The sequence below is a fragment of the Artemia franciscana genome, chromosome 7 (genome assembly GCF_032884065.1).
Source record: "Artemia franciscana chromosome 7, ASM3288406v1, whole genome shotgun sequence".
NCBI lineage: Eukaryota > Metazoa > Arthropoda > Branchiopoda > Anostraca > Artemiidae > Artemia > Artemia franciscana.
The window spans coordinates 5728493-5752165 of record NC_088869.1 but is presented as its reverse complement, the minus strand read 5'-3'; the positions used below and the strand labels follow the sequence as shown (position 1 = coordinate 5752165).

Sequence of the window (23673 nt, the reverse complement as noted above, 5' to 3'; positions counted from 1 at the left end):
TTATCCTTATTTTCATATGATAAACTTATTCCATTTTGTTTATTTAATTCTATTAAGAAGTACTCTGTTATGTTATGAGTGAAGTTGAATGTCCAGGGATGGTTCCTAGGGCTCTAGTACTTTCTTGCATCCCAGCTTTACAGGCATAGGTAGTTTCAGCCTTGCTCGATTTGTGACTATTAACTCAAGAAGTGATCTTAAATGTCTGAATAGATTTTTAAAAATAAAAATAATGAGCAATATTAAAGCTTGAAACGACCAAAAATTATGCTGTTCTCTGCTTAAGGTAATTTTGTTGACGTATCTTCATCCAAAGTCAAAGTCGCATTAATCGCAAACAATCTATTCAGACATTTTTGGATCAATGAGTCTTTTATAGACTTATTATTTTGTCCTCTTATTTTTCCCGCGAAGTGTAAGCAATTGACCATGGAAAACAACGACAATGAAATTGGATCTCTTTGTCTTATATAACCAGACAAAAAGAAGATTCGCTACTCTTACCTTTATCTTGGGTATATAATCGATGGAAAATGAATTTTCAGTATTATTTCTAAGCATCTCTTTCAGTAAAAATACTTATCTTTATTTTTTAGATAGAGGTTAGTTTGTTTCCGTATGCTTTCATTGCGTACAGTAGAATGTACTGACTCTTGTACAAGTCTTTACTGGCTTTTCAGGCCAGATTATCTGGTCTAGCTAGAATAAAGCAAATTATCAATTGGAAAACCCGTGGCGCAAACGATAAAAAGACGCAGCAATAATAAAAAAAAAACAGGAAAAGAAGAAATAATAATACATTAAAAACAAAAACTAAACAAATAAATTAATCAGAACTTCAATAAGCTACTGGGTCTGTACGAATGTCCATATATGGTTCAGTTAAAAAAGGATAAAAAAACACTTCCTGCTTCAATAAATACATAAAAAATAAACTGAAAAACACATATCTTTAAGTGTATTGAAAACTAAAACTGATTGTTTCCCCATTAATTTGAATTTTTTATAAAGAATAATAATGAAATCGCAGGTTGGTCGTAGTATATTGTAAAATTGTTCAAGGAACTTTATATTACTGAATCCTTCGATGTGAATATAAAGGACACAGGAAACACAGAACAGTACTAAAATAATGGTTACAAGATTTGATCTTTGACTTAAACAGACAGGGTCAAACAAAACCATAGACAAATGTATATCTGAGAAACACTTGAAATGTATTTACTGGCTCAAATTTAATACAGACCGTTGCATTATCCCTTTGAACTTCGCCACATTTCCCTCCCCCTTATGTATTTCCTTTTCTCTTCCCAGAATGCATGTATTTTTCTTCCAATTATTTTGCATTTGTTACCTCCTTGCGCTGAGTTTTATTTAAGTTTTTTTTCAAACATTGAATTTTATTTGAGTTTTTTTTTTCAGATGCTCTGCCTTCAAATTTGTCTTCTGACTTCACTGCCAGTGATGATTGCAGCTGGAAGTCTTAAAGGAGGAGGTGGAGGTGGTAATGGAAATGTTATTCATCTTGTTTCTGTAGGTGACAGCGGAGGAAGGGGCAGCAGTCAAGTAGCAGCCTCAGGTAAGCTATTTTACTTAGCATAAACACGACCAGTCTTATTGAAAAGACAAAAATCAAATTTACACGAACATGTCACTAAATCAGAATTACAAGGCTATTTTAAAATGAACTGGGTTGATTAAACTTATTAGAAAACATTTTGAAATGAATACCTTAATTCTATTGTTTTATCTCTTCCTGGATAGTCCCAGTCACCTCGTCTGAACAGCTAGGTTAGACAACAATCATCTTTCAAAGAGAGGAGAGAGTCACCCAGCATTCTTCATCTACCAGCGGTAAATTGTACTCAAACCACTTAACAGTTGCTAGCTGAAGGACTTCTTTCTCCCACCTTGGATTACTCCTCAAGAGATAATTTTTGGGCCATAGTTGATCCTTCATATATCACCATACCAGGGGGATTCCTCCTGCTAAGACCATGGTAGCTATTTCTGGCTGTTCTTGGGTTTCTATAGTCCATTCGCAAGGGGCTAAGACTTTGAGGTTATGTGTTATGCAAAGTTGAATCCAATGTATCGCTGTTAAAAAGTACATCAGAGTCCGCGATCGGCACCTTTATCCTTCTGGGGATAGGCACAAGTAGCCTTTGTCTGTTTCTATAAACAGTTTCTTGCTGCAGAGCCTCGGTGGAAGCTCCTCCTTGCTACTTCATTCTTACCTCATGGCTGCAAGTAAATGATTACTGTTGGCATCAGACATTGGCGCAAAACCACAGGACAGACTCTTATTTCACTGCAACAAGATTTGGCCCTTGTACTTTTTGGTGACCCGAGACACAACTGGGTTTTGTTCGCTATATCATTCCTCTCAACCTCCAACTAGAATCATGAGCCCCTCTGCCACCTTTTTTATCACCATATACCTTCAGTCTACTCATTCTTGGTAGCGTGTTCTTTAGAATGCCCCGCCTCTTTGCTAGACACTGGTAGAACAACCAATGGCATGAAATTGACTGGTATTAGCGATAGTAGAACCCTATCTGTGGATATGTGCTAATAAGTCCTACTAAACTCAGTAGTTCCGTGCTAAAGTTGTCATCACTAACCGCATTCTTCTTTACATTGGGCTCCCCTTAGCTCAGGAATTAACGGCTGTAAAATCCAAGCTGATTAAGGACAGCAAGTTTCTTGGCTCATTTCTTGACCCTTTAACACTGTTGTCCCTCCCAAAAAAGTGTACCAAAAGCTCCTTTAGCTTAGGTGATGATCTTTGAGAGTTTCAAGTAGTGGGGAAAAGTTTTGGACAGTTTTCAGGGCCCATTATCGGGAAACCCTTGTCCCAAATAAAAATTACTCTTCTTCTTGCCCCACTTTTTGAGATCCAAGTTTCCCATTCAATTTTCAATTTCGGGTCCCCTCAGTTCTAAAACATAGGCATTGATGTTTCAAGCTAATTAATTAAAAAAAAAACTTTCCAAAAAAGAATTTTTCTAAAGAAAAGTAAAAGCCATATTAAGAAACCTACAATATCTCAAACTCAACACAACCAGAAATTCCTATTAAAGAATAAATGAAGTCCAAAACGAACAGGAATTAAATAAACAATGATAGAAAACAAACAAACAATAGGTACTTATATAAATGAGTAAATAAATCTTAAAACGAGTGAAACTGAATGCAAATCAAGCTTGAAACGAACAAAAATCTCTTTCGCCTCCTTCTCTCACTGCAAATGTCTAAAACCTACTGCGTCATTGGCGCTTTCCTGAAAACTATATGTGTCTTGAACAGTATTGAAAAGTGATAATAGAATCAAACTGAACGTTTGATATATAATGCTATTAAGTGTTGAAAGATTATCGGTTCAAGAAGGTATTTCACTGTAATTTTATTTTCATTTTCAGCGCTGCAATAACTGGAAGACAAAATATTTGCTATATAACTCGTTTTCAGTGAGGCATCAATGACGTAGTAGGTTTTAGATTTTTACAGTTAAGGAAGGGAGCAGTCTCCAAGCTCTTGTTTGTAGTGAGGCTATACTTGTCTTGAACAGTCTTGGAAATAATTAATAAAATTATACTGAATTTTTGATATATAATGATAATAATTTCTGAAATCTCATCAATTCAAAATTTAATTTAATGTAATTTTTATGTCTATTTTCAATGTTGTAATAAGTAAAAAAGACAATATTTGTAATATAATTCGTTTTCAGTAAAGTGCAAATGCCGTAGTAGGTTTTAGACTTTTATAGTGAGAGAAGGAGGCATAACCGGAACTCTTTTTTGTAGAGATTTTTGTTCGTTTCTAGCTTGATTTGCATATTCAATATAAGTTTCACTCATTTTAAGATTTATTTACTAGTCTATTTTAGTACCTAATGTATGTTTGTTTGCTATGATTGTTTATTTGAATTCTGTTGGTTTTGGTTTCATCTACGCTTCAATAGCAAATAGTTTTGTTCGTTTTAAGCTTGATTTGCCTATTAAACTCAAACTTTAGTCGTTTTAAGGTTTATTTATTTGTTTATATTAGTACCTGCTGTACGTTTTATTGCTATGATTGTTTATTTAATTTCTGTTCGTTTTGGTTTCATTGATTCTTTAATAATTATTTCTGGTTGTTTTGAGTTTGAGCTATTGTAGGTTTCTATTTCTTCTTATCTCAAATTTAATATTGCTTTTACCTTTCTTTAGAAAGCATCTTTTTTTGATTTTTTTATTAAAGTTAGTTTCTGTTCGTTTTTCATTGCAAAAGTTTCAAGTTTTTCAAAATTCCCTATTTCATAATGTTTTTTTTTTTATTTCAAAAAGATTTAACAGTTTTGGCAAGAGGTAATAAATTCAACTGAATATTTGATATATAATGATATCAATTGCTGAAAGCTCACCAGCTCAAGATTTTGTTTCACCCAGAACCGGATTTAAGACTTTGACGTTTCTAGACCCATGCATTTTTGCCACGATTTTTGGGGAAATCCCAAAACTTCGGGAATGTATGGCCTAGTGGGCCTATTGGTAAATTCTGGTCTGGTTTCACTGCAATTTTCATTTTATTTTTAATGTTGTAATAAAAACAAAAGTAAGTACAAATAATTCCTTTTAGTTAAGCTCCAAATACACCGTAGGCCTCATACTTTTACCGTTAAAGAAACGGGCAGTAACCATACTCTTGTTTGTAGTGAAGACATCGTTCAGAAGAAGTATATAACCCCTACTCCCTGAAAAACGACCGCAGTCTAACAACCAATCCTTAATCCAACTCTCACTTGTCTTTAAAAATTATTTATTTATTTATTTTCTTTATTTCCCTCAAAAAATGAGGAGTAGGCTACAATATAATATAAAGAAAATACAAACGATAACGCTTACAATCAAAAAATATCAAATATTGATCAAACACTTAAAATAGAAAAAAAAATACAAAAACACCTGCTAAATAACTTAGCCTATAAATCATTAAGAACCAGAACTGTTACTAAAAAACGGAAATAAATTGTGGCCTAAAAGGATAATTTTCGCTTTGTCTTCAAATGTTTTATATTTTTTATTTATACAGACTACAGGATCCTTCACTTTAAGCTTTAAAACCGTCTCAGTGTTACTAAAAGAAAGGGGGAAACCAAGTAAAAATTCGCAAAACTTAAAATAAGAAACTTTAATGGGCAAAAGATCTGAAGGTCTGAAATTACGGAAGAGGAGGGATGGGTACAATACGTGAGGCAGAGCAACAGCGCTATATATACGACCAAGGACGTCCTGACGGTAAAGACCCCGAAAATGAATTAAAAAACCAAATGCCTTGCATAGTTTCATCTGAACATGCTGAACAAGGACTGGTTTAAAATCTCTTTTCGAAGCAGCATAAGGTAATCCCAAATAAGTGACTATTGGCGACGACTGGAAAATAACACCATTGCCGCAATCGAGAGTCGCCCTGACATTATCCTCTAAACAATTTACAACAAAAAATTGACATTTTTCAAAACTGATGGAAAGGCCCAAACCTTTTAAACAATTAATTAAATTATTAAAATTAGAAACAAGACTAGACTTGGACCGGCTTAGAAGGATAATGTCATCAGCATATGCAATGTAAGACAGATTTCGAGATAGTGAAGTTGCTAAACATGAATTTAATATATAAGGAGAAATAATTCATCCTTGTCTAATTCCTCTACCCACTTGAATTAATTTGGACTGAGATGAAGACGAACCCGGATAAATACGGATCTTCAATCCAGAATACCAAGAGCGAAGGACTCGAATGACAGCTAGGGGCAATCCAGCATGAATTAAAGCGAGCAGTGCAGATGCATGAGAAATGTTATCAAAGGTCACTTTGATATAAACCAAGAGGGCGTATAGCGGTTTACCGGAGATTCTCGCATCTTCAATAACTTTGCTGAAAGATGCATGGGCGTGGTTACATCCCAAACCTCTCTTGAAACCAACTTGATTAGAACCAACGTCAAGAATTTCAAGAAGACCCTTCAAACACAACTCAAACACTTTCCCAATCATAGAGCCCCTAGTAATTAGCCTCCAGGAACTACAAGATGACAAGTCTTTCTTCCCGCTCTTAGGAATAGGCGTAACTATGCCAATATAGAATGACGATGGTACTAAACCAGCAATAAGTAAAAGGTTGAAAATGTCAGTAGAGTAATAAGAAAGGAAGAAGGAGCAACTTTGAGGTGATTAGCAAATACGCCATCATGATCTCTAGCCGACTGCACCTTTAATGTTTTAACTACTTTACATAACATATCCTCAGATATCCTGTAATCAGTTGAAAAATTCTTCAACCTTTCATCTAATTGCAACACGACACTGTTAGAATCGTGCGAAGTCGACGACTTAGAAAAATAATTTTCCCACTCTTTTAGCGATGGTGAGGAATTAGTATTAGGCATGTTAGTCCGCCTATTGCCTCGGAGAACTTTCCAAAGGAGATTCTTGTCCTTGTCGTTATCAATATTTGAAGAAGCTTCTTCCATGATCAGGTTATTATGACGGCGGAGCTCCGCCTGGAATTCGGCCTTTCTTTTTTTCATTAGCAAAAAAGCTGGATGCGAATCTCTAGGCTTACCAAGTGCCCGCCATTCCCAATACGCTTGTTTGGCCGCCTTATTAGAATTTACCAAAAAAGGACTGTGGCTCCAAAAAGGTTTCTGCGCGCCCAATCTTATCCTATTAGTAGGAAAAACTGCCGCAGCACCATACTTTAAGTAATGTATTAATTCAAAATAAAGACAATTAATAGTCAAAGATGGATTACTATCCATTGAATCCAAGCTATCAGGAATAAAAACTTTATCAATTAAAGTCCCAACTCGTTCATGGTAAAGCGGTTTAAAATTTGGATTCCAATCAACCCGATCAAAAAATTTAGGAAGCTTATTACCTGAAAAACGAACTGGGGAAGGACGAGAGGGCAAGGGGGTAAAAGGAACTGAAGCGGCATGTGGTCACTAACGGGGAAATCTTCGATTACAATAATCACGGGCAAAGGATCACTTGGGTTAGAAGAAAAAACATGATCAATATTAGTTGTACTACCGCTTCAATGAATATAAGTAAAATCCTGGGACTCTACTAATTTAGAAAAATTAGGAAGACAAGATGATAAAATTGTACCCCTTTCATTCGCTATGTTTGAATCACAGTCAAAATCACCTAAAATATAAGTACGCAAATTCGACTGTAAACTAGAGACAAAACGACTAAGATTAAAACAGCATTGAGTAAATGCATCAATAGAAATATCATTATGGTAGTCAGTCGGAAAATAACAATTAATTAAAACTACGTTTGAAAAACTGCAAGCTAAAAAAATTGTATTAATTGCTAGAATAGCTGCAATAAGAGACTTGGGAAAATAGTAGCTAAACCACCGGAGGGACGCCTACCAGTCGGCATAGCGGGAACAGCAAAAATATCATGCTGAGTAGACAAACTAGACAACAGATTCAACGAATGATCAAGGAGGTGGTGTTCTTGAAGACATAATAACGATGATTTTTCATTCAAAAAACTATGAAGTACAGATAATTTCTCTAACACACCATTTGAATTAAAGGACGTAACACGAAGTAATACATTCATTTACAAAATTTCTTTAAAATCGGACACCTAAAGCTGTAAACTGGACGATCATTCGAGCCACAATTGGCACATTTAACTGGCGCTTGACGTGGGGAGTCTTTAGTCGAAATGTGATTATCGCTACATCGAGCACATTTGAAACATTCAGATTTACATTGATTTTGACCATGGTTAAAACTTTGACATTTAATACAACGCCTAGGCTGAATACGATCGCGTTCCACTCGGAAAAGCTCATATCCGAATTTGATGCCACGTGTGATATAAAAATGCAGGTATTCTTCTGTTAGAAAAATAACTCTTAAAGTTTGCAATTTTCCTAGCCGATTAAACTCGATTATACCCGGAAAGTCCGATGCGTAGGCACTAACATCAAAATCAATGTCAACACTCCTTATAATTCCAAAAAATCGCCGAGGCTTGGAAGTTACTATACTTTCAGGTCAATTAAACTTTAGATCACAACTGACCTTCGATGCATCTTGACATGGTACCTATACCATAACACTATCCTTAGTCGCTTTAACATAACGAATATTTGCACATCCTATCTTATCAAATTCTTTCTTGTGACAGACAGGATCCTTCAGTAGGAGAGCGGGTGGGTTTTTTTGTCACTATGGTCTCTAATGGAACAGTCTTTAGTGGGAGAGGTGGCCCTTCATGGGGGGTACAGTGGGGGGATTGAGATGAAGATCATTGCCAGGCGTTATTTTTTTCTCTAAATTAGATTCGATACGCTCAATAGAAGACAGTGTTTTTTCAAGCTTTCGGGAAAAGTCATAAACAAGTTTATCAAGCCGGACGCTGATGTCAGGCTTTAATACTGGACATTCATCGAAGCTCCGAGGGACGATTACAGGCCATATGAACTGTTTCGAATCAACTTCTACGATAACACATAACATGTCCGAGGCAGTAGTTTTTTCAGCTGTTTTTCCTCTCCTTTCTTGCAATCTACCAGCTTTACGAGACAGACATACGAGCAGCGTTTTTGCTAGATTCAACTCTTCTAAACGATAAAATCCTGCCATCGCGTTAGATATTTCATCAACACTTATTCTGGCTTTCAACGAATCAAGAGCGAAGAATAATATCGAATTAACTACGACATACAAAATTCCTGTCTCTGACACAAAAGTCTTATCAAAATCGCATGCATTGAGTGGCTGGCTTGTCACGTCAGATATATTGTCAATTAGAATTACTTCAGTGGAATGATTATTTGGTCTTGAAATAGACTGAACTGACAGGTCCACGCTACGGCTGCATTAATTTTCAGCTAAAAAATTTGTATGAGCAGGAATGAATTTTTGACTGCTGATTATTGGGGCAATACAGGGATTATTATTAGAGGTTCAAAATTCATGAACTTCATCAATTATTATTAGAGATGCAAAATTCACGGACTTCATCATTATTTCAACAGATTAAGCAAATCCAATTCGGTTTTTCTTTACGCTCAGTTGGAGAAATGCCTACACGCTGTGGGTGAAACAACTCGAGACATTTTGTGCATTGCAGGGTGATCCCCTTGCCACAAGATCGACCACAACCAGGACAAATAAATATTGACATTTCTCACTCCTTAGGTCTGGGGTTAAATAAGCAAGGCCAAAAGAAATACACCAAAAACAAATCGCCTTTTACTTTGAACTCTGAAGCAATATAATCCGATTATTTGAGATGTTCTCACTTTGAAAGCTAGTTCAGTACTGCATTCTGTTCTCATAGATTTTACAATAAAAAAGGGTAAACTAATTTTGCAGAACGTTGTAGACACTTAAGTAAGAGAATGATAATTCTAAGTAAAAGAATTGCTTATTTAAGCAAGAGAATGATACTTTTATCGTATGGGAAATGGGCAGTTTCCCAACTTTGGGCAGTTTGTTGAAAGCACCATTCATTAGAAGTATATAACCCCAATTCTTATAGGAAAAACTTGAAAAAACTTTCGGAGAGTTTTTTGAATTAATTTTGGTTCATTTTTTGATTGCAAAAAGCTTCAAGTTTTTAAAAAACTCATTATTTCGAAAAAAGATTTTTTTTTCAATTTCAAACTTTCATCAAAGTGTCAAAACTAGTACCAAAGTAACAATATTATAGTAAAAAAGTATCGAAGTAAAGAAAGCATCAAGGCAAACAAGGTATCAAAGCAAACCAAGCATCAAAGTAACACTAGCCAACTTGCAAAACTTACAACCCTTGCACCGTAAATCGAAGTTACTTCGGAAATCACTAAATCCAAGTATCAAAGTAAACAAAGTATCAAAGTAACAATAATTAAGGTCAGTAGCTCAGAGCCATTTCCCCGGGGCTTCAGGGGGTGGGGCAACCCAGGAAGCATAATTATTTGACCTTTGAATTATTTTGAACAAAATGGCTATCTCAAATTTTGATCGGATGCCCTTTGGGAAGGTGGGGCTTGGGTTACTTGCCAATTGATCACTTTCGACTCATAAAAATGAGATAGAAATTTGAATTTCCTATCGATTGAGTACCCTCCAATGTTAATACGACCACCCCTTCCACGTAAACCTTATATTCTAATAATAGGCAACTTACATAAGCTACAATCCTCGCCCCATGGGCTGGGGAATATTTCTCAAACCCCAAGTTACAATAATTTGGATTTTGGACTATTTCGAACACAATATTGATAATTATGCATTATGGGAAAAAAGCACAAAGGGGGGCTTGTTGTTTTTTCATCATTTTCTATTCTTAAAAATTTACAACTTACCGAAGTTACAATTCTTGTCCCGATTGTTATAAAGGATTTGCCAACCCCTAAGTTATAGTAATTTGAATTTTAGCCAATTTTAAACAAAAAGGCTATCTCAAAATTTTATAGGATATATTTGGGGGAAAGGCAGGGGGGATAGATACCCTCCGATCACTTTCGATTACTCTTAAAAAGGTAACTAGAACTTTTAATATCCAATCAAATCAGTCATCAATGCAATTTATACGAACATCCCTTACATAAAAACTTACATGCCCCGGGGCACAGCGCACAAAATTTTTCCCCCGGGGTATGGGGGTCGTGTCAACCCCGGAGGTTTTGTTATTTGATCCTTAAACTGTTTTGAACAAAACAGTTATCTCAAAATTTATTTGGGAAAAAAGGACCTTGGAAGGGGGGTTAGTCACCATCGGATCACTTTCGTCTCTTAAAAGGTGAATTAGAACTTTCAATTTATAATAATTTAAAACCTCCCATAAAACTCTTCCATAAAAATCTTATATGCCTCGCAGCATAAGTTACAATCCTTCCCAAAAGACTCTGGGGAGGGGGGGGGGAATCGACAAAGAATTGGAATATTTCAAACAAACTGGTCATCTCAAAATGTTCGTCGTTTCATTTGGGGAAAACAGGGTGTGTAAGACAGGGGGTTTTTACGACCACCCTTACATAAAAACTTATACGCCTCCGGGCACAACTTAAAACACTTGCCCCCGAGCTCTGGGGGGTTTTGTTGACCCCAAAATTGTTGTTATGTTATGTCTGGATTTTTTAATTGCTATCTCAAAATTTGTATCGGATGGGTTTGGGGAAAAATGACATGGGGGGATAGTTGCCCTTGGATCTCTTTTGACTCTTAAAAAGTGAACTAGAGCTTTCAATTTCCAATCAAATGAGCCCTTTTTAAAGTTTATACGAGCACCTCTTCCATATGAACTACACATGCCCCCGGGGCATAACTTACAACGCCTGCCCCTGGGCCCTTGGGGTTGTGTCCACACTGAATTTTCGTTATATAATCTTTTACCTTTTTTTTTAAATAAAATAGCTATTTAAAAACTTTTATCGGATGGGTTGGGGAAAAAGGTTTTTGGCTGGTTACCCTCAGATCTCTTTGGATCTAAAAAAATAACTAGAACTTTTAGTTTCCAATCAAATGAGCTCTCTCTGATGCTTATACGAGTATCCCGTCCATAAGAACTATATACGCCCCCAGGGCATAACTTACAACGCCTGCCCCAGGGCCCTTGGTGGTTGTGTTGACACTGGAGTTTTTGTTATTTGACCTTTAAACTCTTTAAAAAAATGGCTTTCTCAAAATTTGTATCGGATTGATTTGGGGAAAAAGGGCGTGTAGAGGGCTAGTAGCCCTCCGATCTCTTTCGACTCTTCAAAACTGAACTAGAATTTTCAATTTTCATTCAATTGAGCCCTCTCTAAAGTTTATACGAGCCTTCTTTCCATAAGAACCATATGTGCCCTAAGGGATTAACTTACAACGCCTGCTATTACTTGAGCTATTGCACAGGTCTAAATTCTCGTGCAATAATTTAGTTAAATCTCCTTAGTCATATCTCTTTTGTCATTCAAACAAGGGTTTTTTCTTCTTCAATATGATAAAGATGAGGAATAACAAGAGATTTGCTGGACTATACTACAGTATTTACTTAAAACAAATGATTAAAACAAATTTTCGGTGGAACCGATTTAACTTTGGCTCACCGATTCCAACAGGCTTCGACTCCCCAGGAGTCTTCTCCTCACACACCTCCTTAGGACGGGAGAGTTTACTCGTTTTTAGAATAAATAAAAATAATCAGCGTTGAAGTTTTCTTACAAGCGACACAAGCCGTCCTTAATGAGCCGAATAACCGTTTAGTGCTTGTAAAAGTAAATTTCTTTTTAGCATATAAAAATGACTTCTTGACAGAATAAAACTATATAAAGGTTTCAATTCTATGATTTTGAGCATGTCTGTGTAAATTTTCATATTTATATTTAATTCCTAGAATGGTAGGAAAAAGATAATGGGTATCTGATGTGCACTAAGAACATAGAAAGATAACGAAGTTCTACAAAGAAGCAAACCCTCGTTCTGCGTGAAATATCCTTCGCTAAATTTTCCACATATTAGATTTTCATATCCCTTTCTTATTATTCCAGAAGCTTCGACATAAAGAAGAAAAATATAAATATAAAATAGGCTTAAAGAAGAAAAGAGAGTTGACAGTCTATAAGTCTTTGGAAAGTGCAACACTGAACTTCATTATCTCTTCCACAAAATGAAGATAAAACTCACACTCCCCCTCCAACCCTTGACATTTGTTCCTACTGTTTAACCAAAAATTATAGTAAAATACCAAACTAAATAACCGCCAAAAATCTTTATACTCATAAAAATTCTATGCACTGATCTTTAGGTTTTCCCGACAATTTGAAAATAAAGATTATTTTTCAGCTGCTTCGGCCGCCGGAGAAGCCGCAAGTACCGCGCAATATGCTGCTAATCACGCTCAACGTAAGTGACAGTTTTACTCTTTTTTCTCTACAAACTAATATGTGAACAAGAGAAAACCCAAAAATATACAATCACAATAATATAAAAACAAGAGTACCAATCTAATGTCATTAACTTTTGAAAAAATATCCATTTTCTATATAGGAAAAAACTAAGGAGTCTTGGTACCACCCTCCTCCCTAGAAGAAGAAGAATACGAAAAGTAAAAACTGAAAAATTCAACAAAAAAAAACTTTTTTTTTTCATTTCAGACACTCAAATTCTTCTCGAACTCTTTCAAATTCATCGCCCCAGAAAATATTGTCTTCGGACTCCTAATGACTGAGACCGATGATTTGAGTCATTTCTACAAGCTTCAAGATGCTGATTCATTTTGGAAAAACTGCTCTGATAAGCAGCCAAGCAATGGAGTTAGCCCAGTGGACATTGTCCGTCATAAGTCAGCCCAAAACTCGATCATCTCTTAGTTCTATTGACTATCTATCTTAGTTCTGCCCTAGGATGGATGGATGGATGATAGACTATCTATCAACGAGTGAAAATGAAGTCAATTTTTTACAATCCTGAAAAATGCTTATGCTGGCTTTGCCTCTCACTCAGACTATCTTTCTTGGCTTTATCTCCAATTAGCCTTGGCTTGATGGCGACTAGATTTTAATTCAAAAATCAACAAACTCTTTTTAATTCCTTTAATGTTGGTAACAATAATGATAACCATTGCCTTTTTATTAATTAATATAATTTACTGGGAGGTCAAGATTTTAGTAGATCGGTAAAATATTCTTTCGAATTCTCTATAGTTCCATTAACGTTGTAATCAGGGACTACCAATAACCTACACAGAAAGGCATCCAGCCTACCAGTGAGTTTTAGCTATTATAATATTTGGTGCAGCGATACGAGCAACAAAGAGGGACTGCTTTTCCCTTATTAAGTACCTTAGAAACCGATTTTTAGTTCGTTTTTGTATGAAAGCACACAATTAACATTTAACTTTGGACAGTAACAACGGTATTGTTTTAAATTAAGATACTAACACTATATACCATTCAATAAAGAAAATAATTGATGCATGCATGTAGTATAATATAGTATTATAGTAAAAATTCAACAATATATATATACATATATATATATATATATATATATATATATATATATATATATATATATATATATATATATATATATATATATATATATATATATATATATATATATATATATATATATATATATATATATATATATAGTTGAGACTCCCTTATCAAAATTTCCTTTTCAGAAGCTGCGGCAGTGGCAGAAACTGCAAAAGCTACGATTCTTTCTCAAATCAACCAGGCCATTGGAGCAGCTCAAAAGGCATGGGCAGCTGCCAATGTAGCGGAGCTTGCTGCAAAGGCAGCCACAAATGCCGCTCAAAATTCAGGAAGCAATGGTGGAATTAAAATAGTTGCTGCAAATACAGGCTTTGGTGCAGGTGGTGACACAGGTTTTGGTGGTAGTGGCGGCAAAGTCTACTAAGCCGATTATTCCATTGTTAATTATGTTCAGTTGTTAATTTTTTTATTTATATTAAAGTTTAGTTTTAATTACGAGTATGTCCACTTGCAATTTGTTCTCAGTCTAACTAACCGTGGAGAACCATCAAACAAAAAGTCTAAGGGGTATATCGCTACACTAAAATGAAACTATCCTACCTCCAAATGGGCGTCGATTCAAACTATCCTACGTCCAAAACCGCTACTTTTCAGGAGAGCTATTTGAAGTTTTTAAGATTATTTTTCCAGTACTTCAAAAAGAGGTTTTAGGGGAACAACCGGACTGTAGAGCTTCTTTCGTATTGGCTATGTATTAGTGAAGATATTTTTGACCTACTTAGGTCAGAACGTCGAAAAAACTGGATATAGGATGGTTGTTATATTATCTACATCGGAACGAGACAATCCTAAGTCCAATTTTTGGACATAGGATAGTTACAAATCTGAGAAGCCCTGCTGAAGGAAGGCACAGTCCATCCTATGTCCGTATTATATCAAATATTTCACCATATATTATTTTAATTCATATTCAAAGTATGACAAAATGAAAAATTGCTATTCGAAGTATCAAAAGAGAAAAATAAAACGAAGTTAATCAGAATCATCCGACTCCGGAGAACGTTCTTTTAAACAATCGAACAGAAGGTCTCTGAAAAACTGGTGATAAGCTTCAGGAATCAAATTTTTTTTACAAAGATCTTGAATATCGCGGTACACTCTTTCGCGAATTGGAACTGGACCAGAATACAGCTTTTGCAAATTGCACGACCCAGCTGACTTCTTCACTGAAGCTTTCCCCCTTCTTGACCTCCTGATTGTTTCAATCATCTTGATGTCTTTAGCTGCCCAGCTGGTCCGAACAATAATCATGTCAGGCAATGTGTAATCAACTTTCAACATTCGGATTTCTGTGAAGTTCACTTTAACCCCATTAATATCGACGTTAAAATTATCACTGGTCTCTCTACATAGCTTATCAAGATCATAGAAATCAGACATTCCCATTTCCTTTACTTTGTAAGGACTCTTCAAACATGCACTTTTTGCAATCTGAAACCACTGAGAAGGCACATACACTGTTGGGTTCTTAGCAAATCTCTCGATGACAGCATGGACCGAATCGTTTTGATTTTGCGTGTGCCCGGTTTCAAGATACATGTGAGTAATTACTATCTTAAATTTACTGGCACAGTATAAATAAAGGGAAACAAGGTTCTTGTCCTTGTTTTGTCCTCCGCAATTGTCACTTATGAAAACGAATTCTTTTGCTCCTTTTTCTACCTTACTCACAATAAAGCTGTAAACACAACTCCCGATTTTTGACGAGCCTCTTTTAGCAGTGCCTGCATGCCACATATAGCAGTTTCCTTCGCGAGTATTGCAGTTATAGATACTGAGATTGTAACAGTCAAGTTTCGACTTATAGTAATAAGAAGAAACTTCTCCACGCGGACACTGTAGGACCTTTTGTAAGTCAAAGCACGCTATGATAATCCTTTCAGGGTCCATCTTTCCTCTCTCTTGTTCCTCTGCCACACACTTTCTACTTTCTTCCTTGTTTCTGATGTGCTCACTGTGCTGTATAGTCAACTGTTCTTTCATCTGAGGGGTTGCATCTTCCATCGCAACACACTTGTCACATTGGTCTTTTTTGGGACGGAAAAAGCTGAGATTGAACTCATGCTGAAAAATCTCTTTGTATTTGTCGGATCTTGCAGCTTGTCTATTGTTTTCCAGGCACCACTCTCGATAAAGTCTATAAAGGTGAGCATGACTCTTGATCCCATCTTCCAAATACTGAGATTTAGATCTAGCTCTGCAGTAATGGCTTGGGGCTTTTTTCAAAAGTTTTATATGCTCCCTGCATGATTAAAGTTCTCTTATATCGGTGAATCTGCGGGATTCCTCTTTTCGACCTCTTTCATCCCTTTTCGAAGCTCCCGTACCAGGCACTTTTTTCTTCAACGAAGTTTTCACCATCTGTTCAGAAATTCCTAGCGTATTTACGAAAAACAGTCGACAGACTTTCTCAGGCTCCTCATTAATGCACAAGGAATACGCTACTGAAAACACCCTCCTCTCTGCTTTCTCAGTGTCATTGTTCTGTCCCTCTGTTCCTTCTTCATGATTATCATTATCGCTTTTATGTATCCTAGAACGTTGTTTTTGGCTTGACTTACTTGCTGAAGTATGTAGTCTCTTTGTCTATTAATATCACCCAATTCCCAGTAAGACCTGAAAATGCTTATTCGAGTCTCTTCCGGAATTCTTTCATAACACTTCATCCTGCACTTACAAGGCCCTTTCATAGTCCTTTCTGGCACAGTCTTTCCTTTGCTACTAATGTGTTTAATGCCACCATTCAACATCTTCTTTGCTATGTATCGTTTCCAGCTGGAAGGTCTTCTCTTCCTCTTCTTTCCCTGGGCAGTAGGACTTTCAGCTGTTACACTAAGTTCACCAGCAGACGCACTGTCATTTTCCTCTACTCCACTAAGTTTATTAGCAGAGGCATTCCCATTCTCTTTTATTCCACTAAGTTCAAAAGCAGATGCAGCACAAGTAATGCCTAGCTCACAAAAGTTCTCGGATTCATCCTGAATGGTAGTTTCGCTTGCACCTAAGGCAGAATCGTTATGCACAGAAAGACCTGCACTAGAGCCTTGCTCATTAATTTGAAAGAACACGTCAAGATTCAGAATAGGAGTGTCTGACACATGAGGAGCGTCAGGAATGCACTGCATCATTTCCAGGTCAAGACTAGTCTTTACCGTCAAATGTGAATCTGCACGGGTTTCATTCGTTTCAAACGAGCTACCAGCTTCTGTGGTCATGGCCCATAGCACATTCTTCCCAACTCCCCTGAGTAAATTACTGAGGTTTCTGGGGGACTCAAATAATTTGCGTTAGAGTTGCAGTCAGATTTGTTGCCAGTAGTTGTTGTCAGTGCCGAACCTGGAAAAAAAGAAATTGTTACGTCAATGTCATACATAAGTACTGTTTTTTAGGGCAGTCAAATCTTTTGTTGAAGCCCCAATAACTGCAGCAACAGTGAGTTAAATAAAATAAGCTTTTTATGTTGTTTAAATTGTTGCCAGATTTAAAGGTTGCCACGTTAGATGTTTAGAGAAAATCTGATGTCACTGTATCACAGATGTTGACAATACTGTATGGCTTTATGTTTACTATTTATATGCTGCAAATATTCAGCCTATTCAGTTCAGTTCACTTAATGCTACCAAACTCTATAAAATAAACGGGCAGTATCCAGGAAGTATAGAAGACTTATATCCAGGAAGTCTAGAAAACTTGTAAACTGCTAATGGACTTCTAAACCTATAATTCCTACTCTAAAAAATATTTAGACTGAAGTTTTTACAGCTACAAGCAACAATCTCACTCTCTTTTACAACATCCGATCAATCATGGCTCATTTGAACCTATTAACGCCACTGTCCACCAGTAATACAGGTGGTCCGGCACATTTTAGTAGTCACATCGACCATTTCATATTCCCCACTGTAGAGCTAGTGAACAGGCAGAAGGGATGATGTTAAGTTTGACCTAAGAGATTGTGTCTAACCAGTAAGACTTTATCAGTATTAGTGGAAAGGTCAGATAATACTGTAATAGTAGATCAGATGTTGTAAAATCGAATCCCTCAGTTCTAGTGGGCACAGTGCCAGTGGTGGGTATAGCTCAGGGATGGCAGCAACCATATATTTAGGTACTCTACCCCAGTCTGCCACAAATCCCAGATTTTTGGATACTCTTCGCAAAACGTTGGATATACCCAGCATTTGGCATAGATACCATATGCCAAACGCTGGCCTATTCCTAACGCTGGATACCCTATGCCAAACAGTGGATATCTGTTGCCAATAAAGTATTGATGATGTGACTGAAGCTCAAAAATGAACCGATCAGATTTCACCCATAGTGAGATAGGTGAGGTTTAGAGTGCCAACAGGTATCCAACGTTTTGCATAGGGTATCCAAAAATCAGGGTTTGTGGTTGACTGATCTACCTAGGAATGAGCTGACGTGACTGGCCAGAGTCGCCAGAGGGGACCTGAAGAAATCCACAATATCTAAGGAAAGCACAATACCTAAATGATCTACTGCCTAATGTTATAGTAACATTGAAAAGGCAAAAAAAGGGACAAGAATAAGAATCAGGCAATTTTCTCTTACCTTTCCTGGCCTTCTCTCTAGCTAGTTCCATTAGCATTCTTCCTCTATTCATTTTGCAACTTCACCCTTCCTTCATAATTGCGAATTTTTACTATAAATATTGATGATGGTGAAGGCAAACGTTGCCATCAAACTATCCCATGTCCAAAAAGACGTATCGATACTTTAGAATGGCAATATCCTAAGTCCAAACAAACCATCCTATGTCCTGCAACTCATCAAAATTTACTGCTTGAAACTAGCCCAAGTCCAAATAAGGACATAGAATAGTTTCAAGGTGTGAGAAAAGCAAATTTGCAACATAAGATAAGAAAGAAAAAGCCTTTCTAGTGGCGTAGGGCCAATTCTGACTGCAAATTTGGATTCAGCACACAATTTAGCACTAGATAGACTGAAAATCGATTTTTTCCATTTTTGGACATAGGATAGTTTGATTCGTAGCACATTTGGAGGTAGGATAGTTTCATTCCAATGTAGCGATATTATCCTCGGCATTTTGAAGAATTTGAAGATATAAATACCGTTTCTTGTGAACTGTAGGCTTATATAAAACATACCGAGATTTTAGAAAACAAAAGGACATTAAATAAATTGTAGATATGTAATTAATATAATCTACAAAATTCGTGAAATTTGACAAATATTGCAAAAGTGATTGCAATTTTTCTGCTGTAAAATTGCAAAATACTTGTCAGACGAAAGTATAACTTTCTTCTTTTTACTTCTTGGGCTAATATATTTTAGAAGATATAAAAAAAATCATTCGACAAAAAAAGGTACAAAAAAGAAAAATGGAACTGAGCAAAATAAATCAAGACCTGATAATTACAGAGCTAAAACTTAAGTCATTAATTCAGGAGCTGGAAAGTGAGTCCAATGAAGATATGAAGCTTTCTTATCTATACAATACCGAATCAATGCAAAATCTTACCAGCGATGTGTCGAACCAGAGGTAAAGAAGAGGAAGCAATTGCCAGCGCTGAAGGTAAAAGTGTTTTTGAAGAGTTTCAGGCAATTTTTTGAAATTCCTATAAATTACTTTTCGTTATAAACTTTTACTGTTAAGATTAGTCAACAGAACGTTTAGTGTTTCTGAATAAGATTCAGACGGCAATAACTTCTCACTAAACATTATTTTTTTCGTAACATGTTTTTAAACTTGATTTTAAAAACAATGAGGCAAATTTTCCCAGGCTACTAACTTTTGATGGGTAAGACTAATCTTGATGAAACTTATATATTTAAAATCAGCAATAAAATGCAATTCTTTTAATGTAACTATTGGTATCAAAATTTCATTTTTTAAAGTTTCGGTTACTATTGAGCCGGGTCGATCCGTACTACAGTTCGTTACCACGAACTGTTTGAAAGAGCGGGGCGTTGAGGAGGAAAAGCCCCTTTCATATACGGAGTAATTTCTGTTCGTTTTAAGTTTTAATGTTGCTCCTTACTTCTCATTTAAAAAAAAACAAACTTTTTTTTATTTAATAGCGTAAACAACGAGGGTTTAATGCTGTTCCTTACTTTCAGTTGGAAAAAAACTTATTCTTTTTTTATTTCATATACACCAGAACAGAATGAAATATATTTCAACTGCTAAAAGTATATAATTTCTTGTCCCTAAGGATGAATAGACTATATATGCAATCCTTATAGCTGAGTTTGAAATAAAAATATGGGAAACTTTTAAATCTGAGGAGGAGGGCAAAGACCCTATGTCTCTAAGATTTGAAATTGACTATATTAAAATTATCAATTAAAATTGCACCCAAACACATATAGATACGCCGATAGATACGCTTATGGTACTTTTTCCGAATTTCTAAGGGCTAAGAAGTATGAAAAGGGTAAAATTGTAACCTCCATTGTCGAAAATCCTAAGCCTGAGGTTTACAATCTCAGTTCCCTTAATACTTTTCATAAGCCTTGTGCTGATTAACCTAATAAGCCTAGTTCTAGCAGCAAAGCTTGGAATGTTCTATGCTAGACTAGTGGTGTCAATTCACAAAAACTTAGGGGGAAACGTATTTTAATTTTTAGAGGGGATCAATTCGTTGTTTTTCCAGCTTTTTCAATGGAAGTGCCAAAAAGGGGCATTTTTCAATAAAATCTCCTAAAAAAGGAATTCTTAAAAAATTTCTGCGTCCGCAGAAAATTGACGTGGGTGGGGGGACCCAGCTCCCTATTGACGCCACAGGAACTATCAGACAACTTCAACACCTTAAAGTTAAAAGACACAAAAAAGCTATTGATCATTTCAGCATGCTTTTCTTAGGTTTATTGTTGAAAGGGTTGTATCGAATGGTAAGAAAACTTTGAGGTCTTGGCTATACTATTGTCATAAATTTTTAGCAACTTTCAAACACTATTTTCTTAGGGGGGATTTATACCTCACAGAAAAAGCGGAAAAATCCCTTTCTTGTTCAGTGAGACCCAAGTCTTTGGGTCAAGGAGACCCTAATTTAATAAAAAAAAAGTTAAAGACCACGGGCTTTACGGAAATGGGCCAAAGACTATTATTTGTATTATCTTGAGACTAATTTACACAAGTCCTTAGACAATGTACCCTAATAAATAAGAAAAAAAAATCCAGCTCATACCAGCTCACGAAACTAGATCGGTTATTCTAAAATTCATGTATGTAAAAAAAAGAATCCCTGGAAGTTCGAGCAATTGCCAATTTTACAGTGCCATAATGGAAAAAACAACTGTTTAAGACACATTTTGTTTTAAATAAAGTGAAAATGTGGAAAAAATCGTAAAGAAGAGAAAACAAGGTTAAAAACAGCCAGTGAAAAATAGAAGAGGAACGCGCAGTTTTTATTCTATCCTGCATATAATTAAATAAAAAAAACAAGTTTTTTTAACTGAAAGTAAGGAGCGACATTAAAACTTAAAATGAACAGAAATTACTTCGTATATGAAAGAGGCTGCTTTCTTCTTTTTAAAACAGTAAAAAACTTTAGCGTAAAGAGCGGGGCGTTGATGAGGAAGCAGCCTCTTTCATATACGAAGTAATTTCTGTTCGTTTTAAGTATTAATGTCGCTCCTTACTTTCAGTTAAAAAAACTTGTTTTTTTTAAATTTAATTTCTGAACGTTTTTGAATCAATGCATGTTTTGATTTTGGCTCTCCGCAGAGGAATAACTAAAACGAAATTTGCATTTTTTTTTTTTTTTTTTGCTAAATGGCTTTTTCATAATTTTGATCGAATGATTTTGAGAAAAAAATAGAGGGGGGGAGGAAGCCTAGTTGCCCTCCGACTTTTTGGTTAATTAAAAAGGCAACTAGAACTTAATTTTTTACGAATATTTTTATTAGTAAAAGATTTACGTAACTTATAAATTAGCTTACGTAATGAACTTTTGTATTCTCATATTTTTATTACATATATGAGGGGGTTCGTCCCCTTGTCAGATCCTCGCTCTTTACACTAAAGCTAAAATTTTGTCCCAATTCATTAAGAATGATCCCAGAATCACAAAAGCCGTAGAATAAATAGTTGAACTAAAAATACTTTAGCGTAAAGAGCGAGGTATTAGGAGGAGGTGAGCCCCTCAAATGGGTAATAATTTCTGGGTTTTTTTTAAGTTTTAATGCTGTTCCTTACTTCCAGCTGAAAGAACTTTTTCATATTTATTTTTTCATTGTTTTTTTTTTTAAATAATGCTAGTAAATCCTGCGCTCCCTTCATGGAGATTTTTTTCCCCCATGAAAAATTATCGATGGAAAGTTCCCCCAGCGTATCCCCCTCTTCTCAAACCCTCCCCCCAACCAAAAAAATCCTCCTGAAAACGCCTGTACACTTCCCAATAACCATTACTATATGTAAACATTGGTCAAAGTTTGTAACTTGTTGCCCCTCCCATGGGGACTCTGGGGGAGTAAGTCGTCCCCAAAGACATAGTTGTAAGGTTTTTTGACTCCGCTGAATAAAATGGCTGTCTCAGATTTTGATCCGTTGACTTTGGTAAAATAATTAGCGTGGGAGGGGGCCTAGGTGCCCTCCAATTTTTTGGTCACTTTAAAAGGGCAATATAACTTTTTATTTCCGTTAGAATGAGCCCTCTTGCAACATTCTAGGACAACTGGGTCGATACGATCACCCCTGGGAAAAAAAAACAAAAAAAAAACCAAAAAAACACGCATCCGTGATCTGCCATCTGGCAAAAAATACAAAATTCCACTTTTTTGTAGATAGGAGCTTGAAACTTCTACAGTAGGGTTCTGTTATACACTGAATCTGATGGTGTGATTTTCTTTAAGATTCTATGACTTCTAGGGGGTGTTTTCTCCTATTTTCTAAAATAACGCAAATTTTCTCAGGCTCGTAACTTTTGATGGGTATGACTAAACTTGATGAAACTTATATATTTAAAATCAGCATTAAAATGCGACTCTTTTGATGTAGGTATTGGTATCAAAATTCTATTTTTTAGAGTATTGGTTACTATTGAGCCGGGTCGCTCCTTACTACAGTTCGTTACCACAAACTGTTTGATATTTGGGACCACACTGGATAAGCAAGACAAAACGAAAAAAACCGTTCTGCATTCTATTCTGCATATAATATCTGGGACCACATACTGAACAAGCAAGACAAAACGAAAAAAACCGTAAAGAAGAGAAAACAAGGATAGTAACAGCCAGCTAAACATAGAAGAGGACTATGCAAATGTTTCAGTTGAGACATTCCAATCGACTGTCTTCAGTGCAGAATAAGAAAAATACAGATAAAAATCCACAGGGAAATATAAATAAACAAAAACAAAAGAAAATCTTAAAACAAATAGTAAAACTAAAAGAGAAGACCCTTTCCAAATAACAGTGGAAGGTTAACTGAATAAAAATTTGATAGTGAATGGAATTTCAAACTTTTATTTTATTAAATAAAAATAGCAAATTTTTCATCTGAAAACAAGGAGCAATATTAAGACTTAAAAAGAACAGAAATTATGATGTATATAAGGGGTAATTCTCTTCTTAGTACCTCGCTCTTTATGCTTAAGTTCGATTTTTCGTTTCAGTGATTTAAGAATGACTCCTGAA

At 35.7% G+C, this 23673-nt stretch overlaps 1 protein-coding gene across 2 annotated transcripts; it reads left to right on the top strand.

The window, feature by feature from the left end:
- The first annotated feature begins 510 nt into the window (after nt 1-510).
- On the top strand, nt 511-14484 carry LOC136028594 (alanine and glycine-rich protein-like). Of its 2 annotated transcripts, XM_065706425.1 has the most exons (4): nt 511-602; nt 1423-1579; nt 12830-12889; nt 14175-14484. In XM_065706425.1, exons 2-4 carry the CDS (start codon nt 1423-1425, stop codon nt 14411-14413), a joined length of 456 nt encoding a protein of 151 aa, XP_065562497.1. In that variant the 5' UTR covers nt 511-602; the 3' UTR covers nt 14414-14484. The 2 variants fall into 2 exon arrangements, with proteins under 2 accessions (XP_065562497.1, XP_065562498.1); XM_065706426.1 differs by lacking the exon at nt 12830-12889.
- The last annotated feature ends 9189 nt before the right edge of the window (nt 14485-23673 follow it).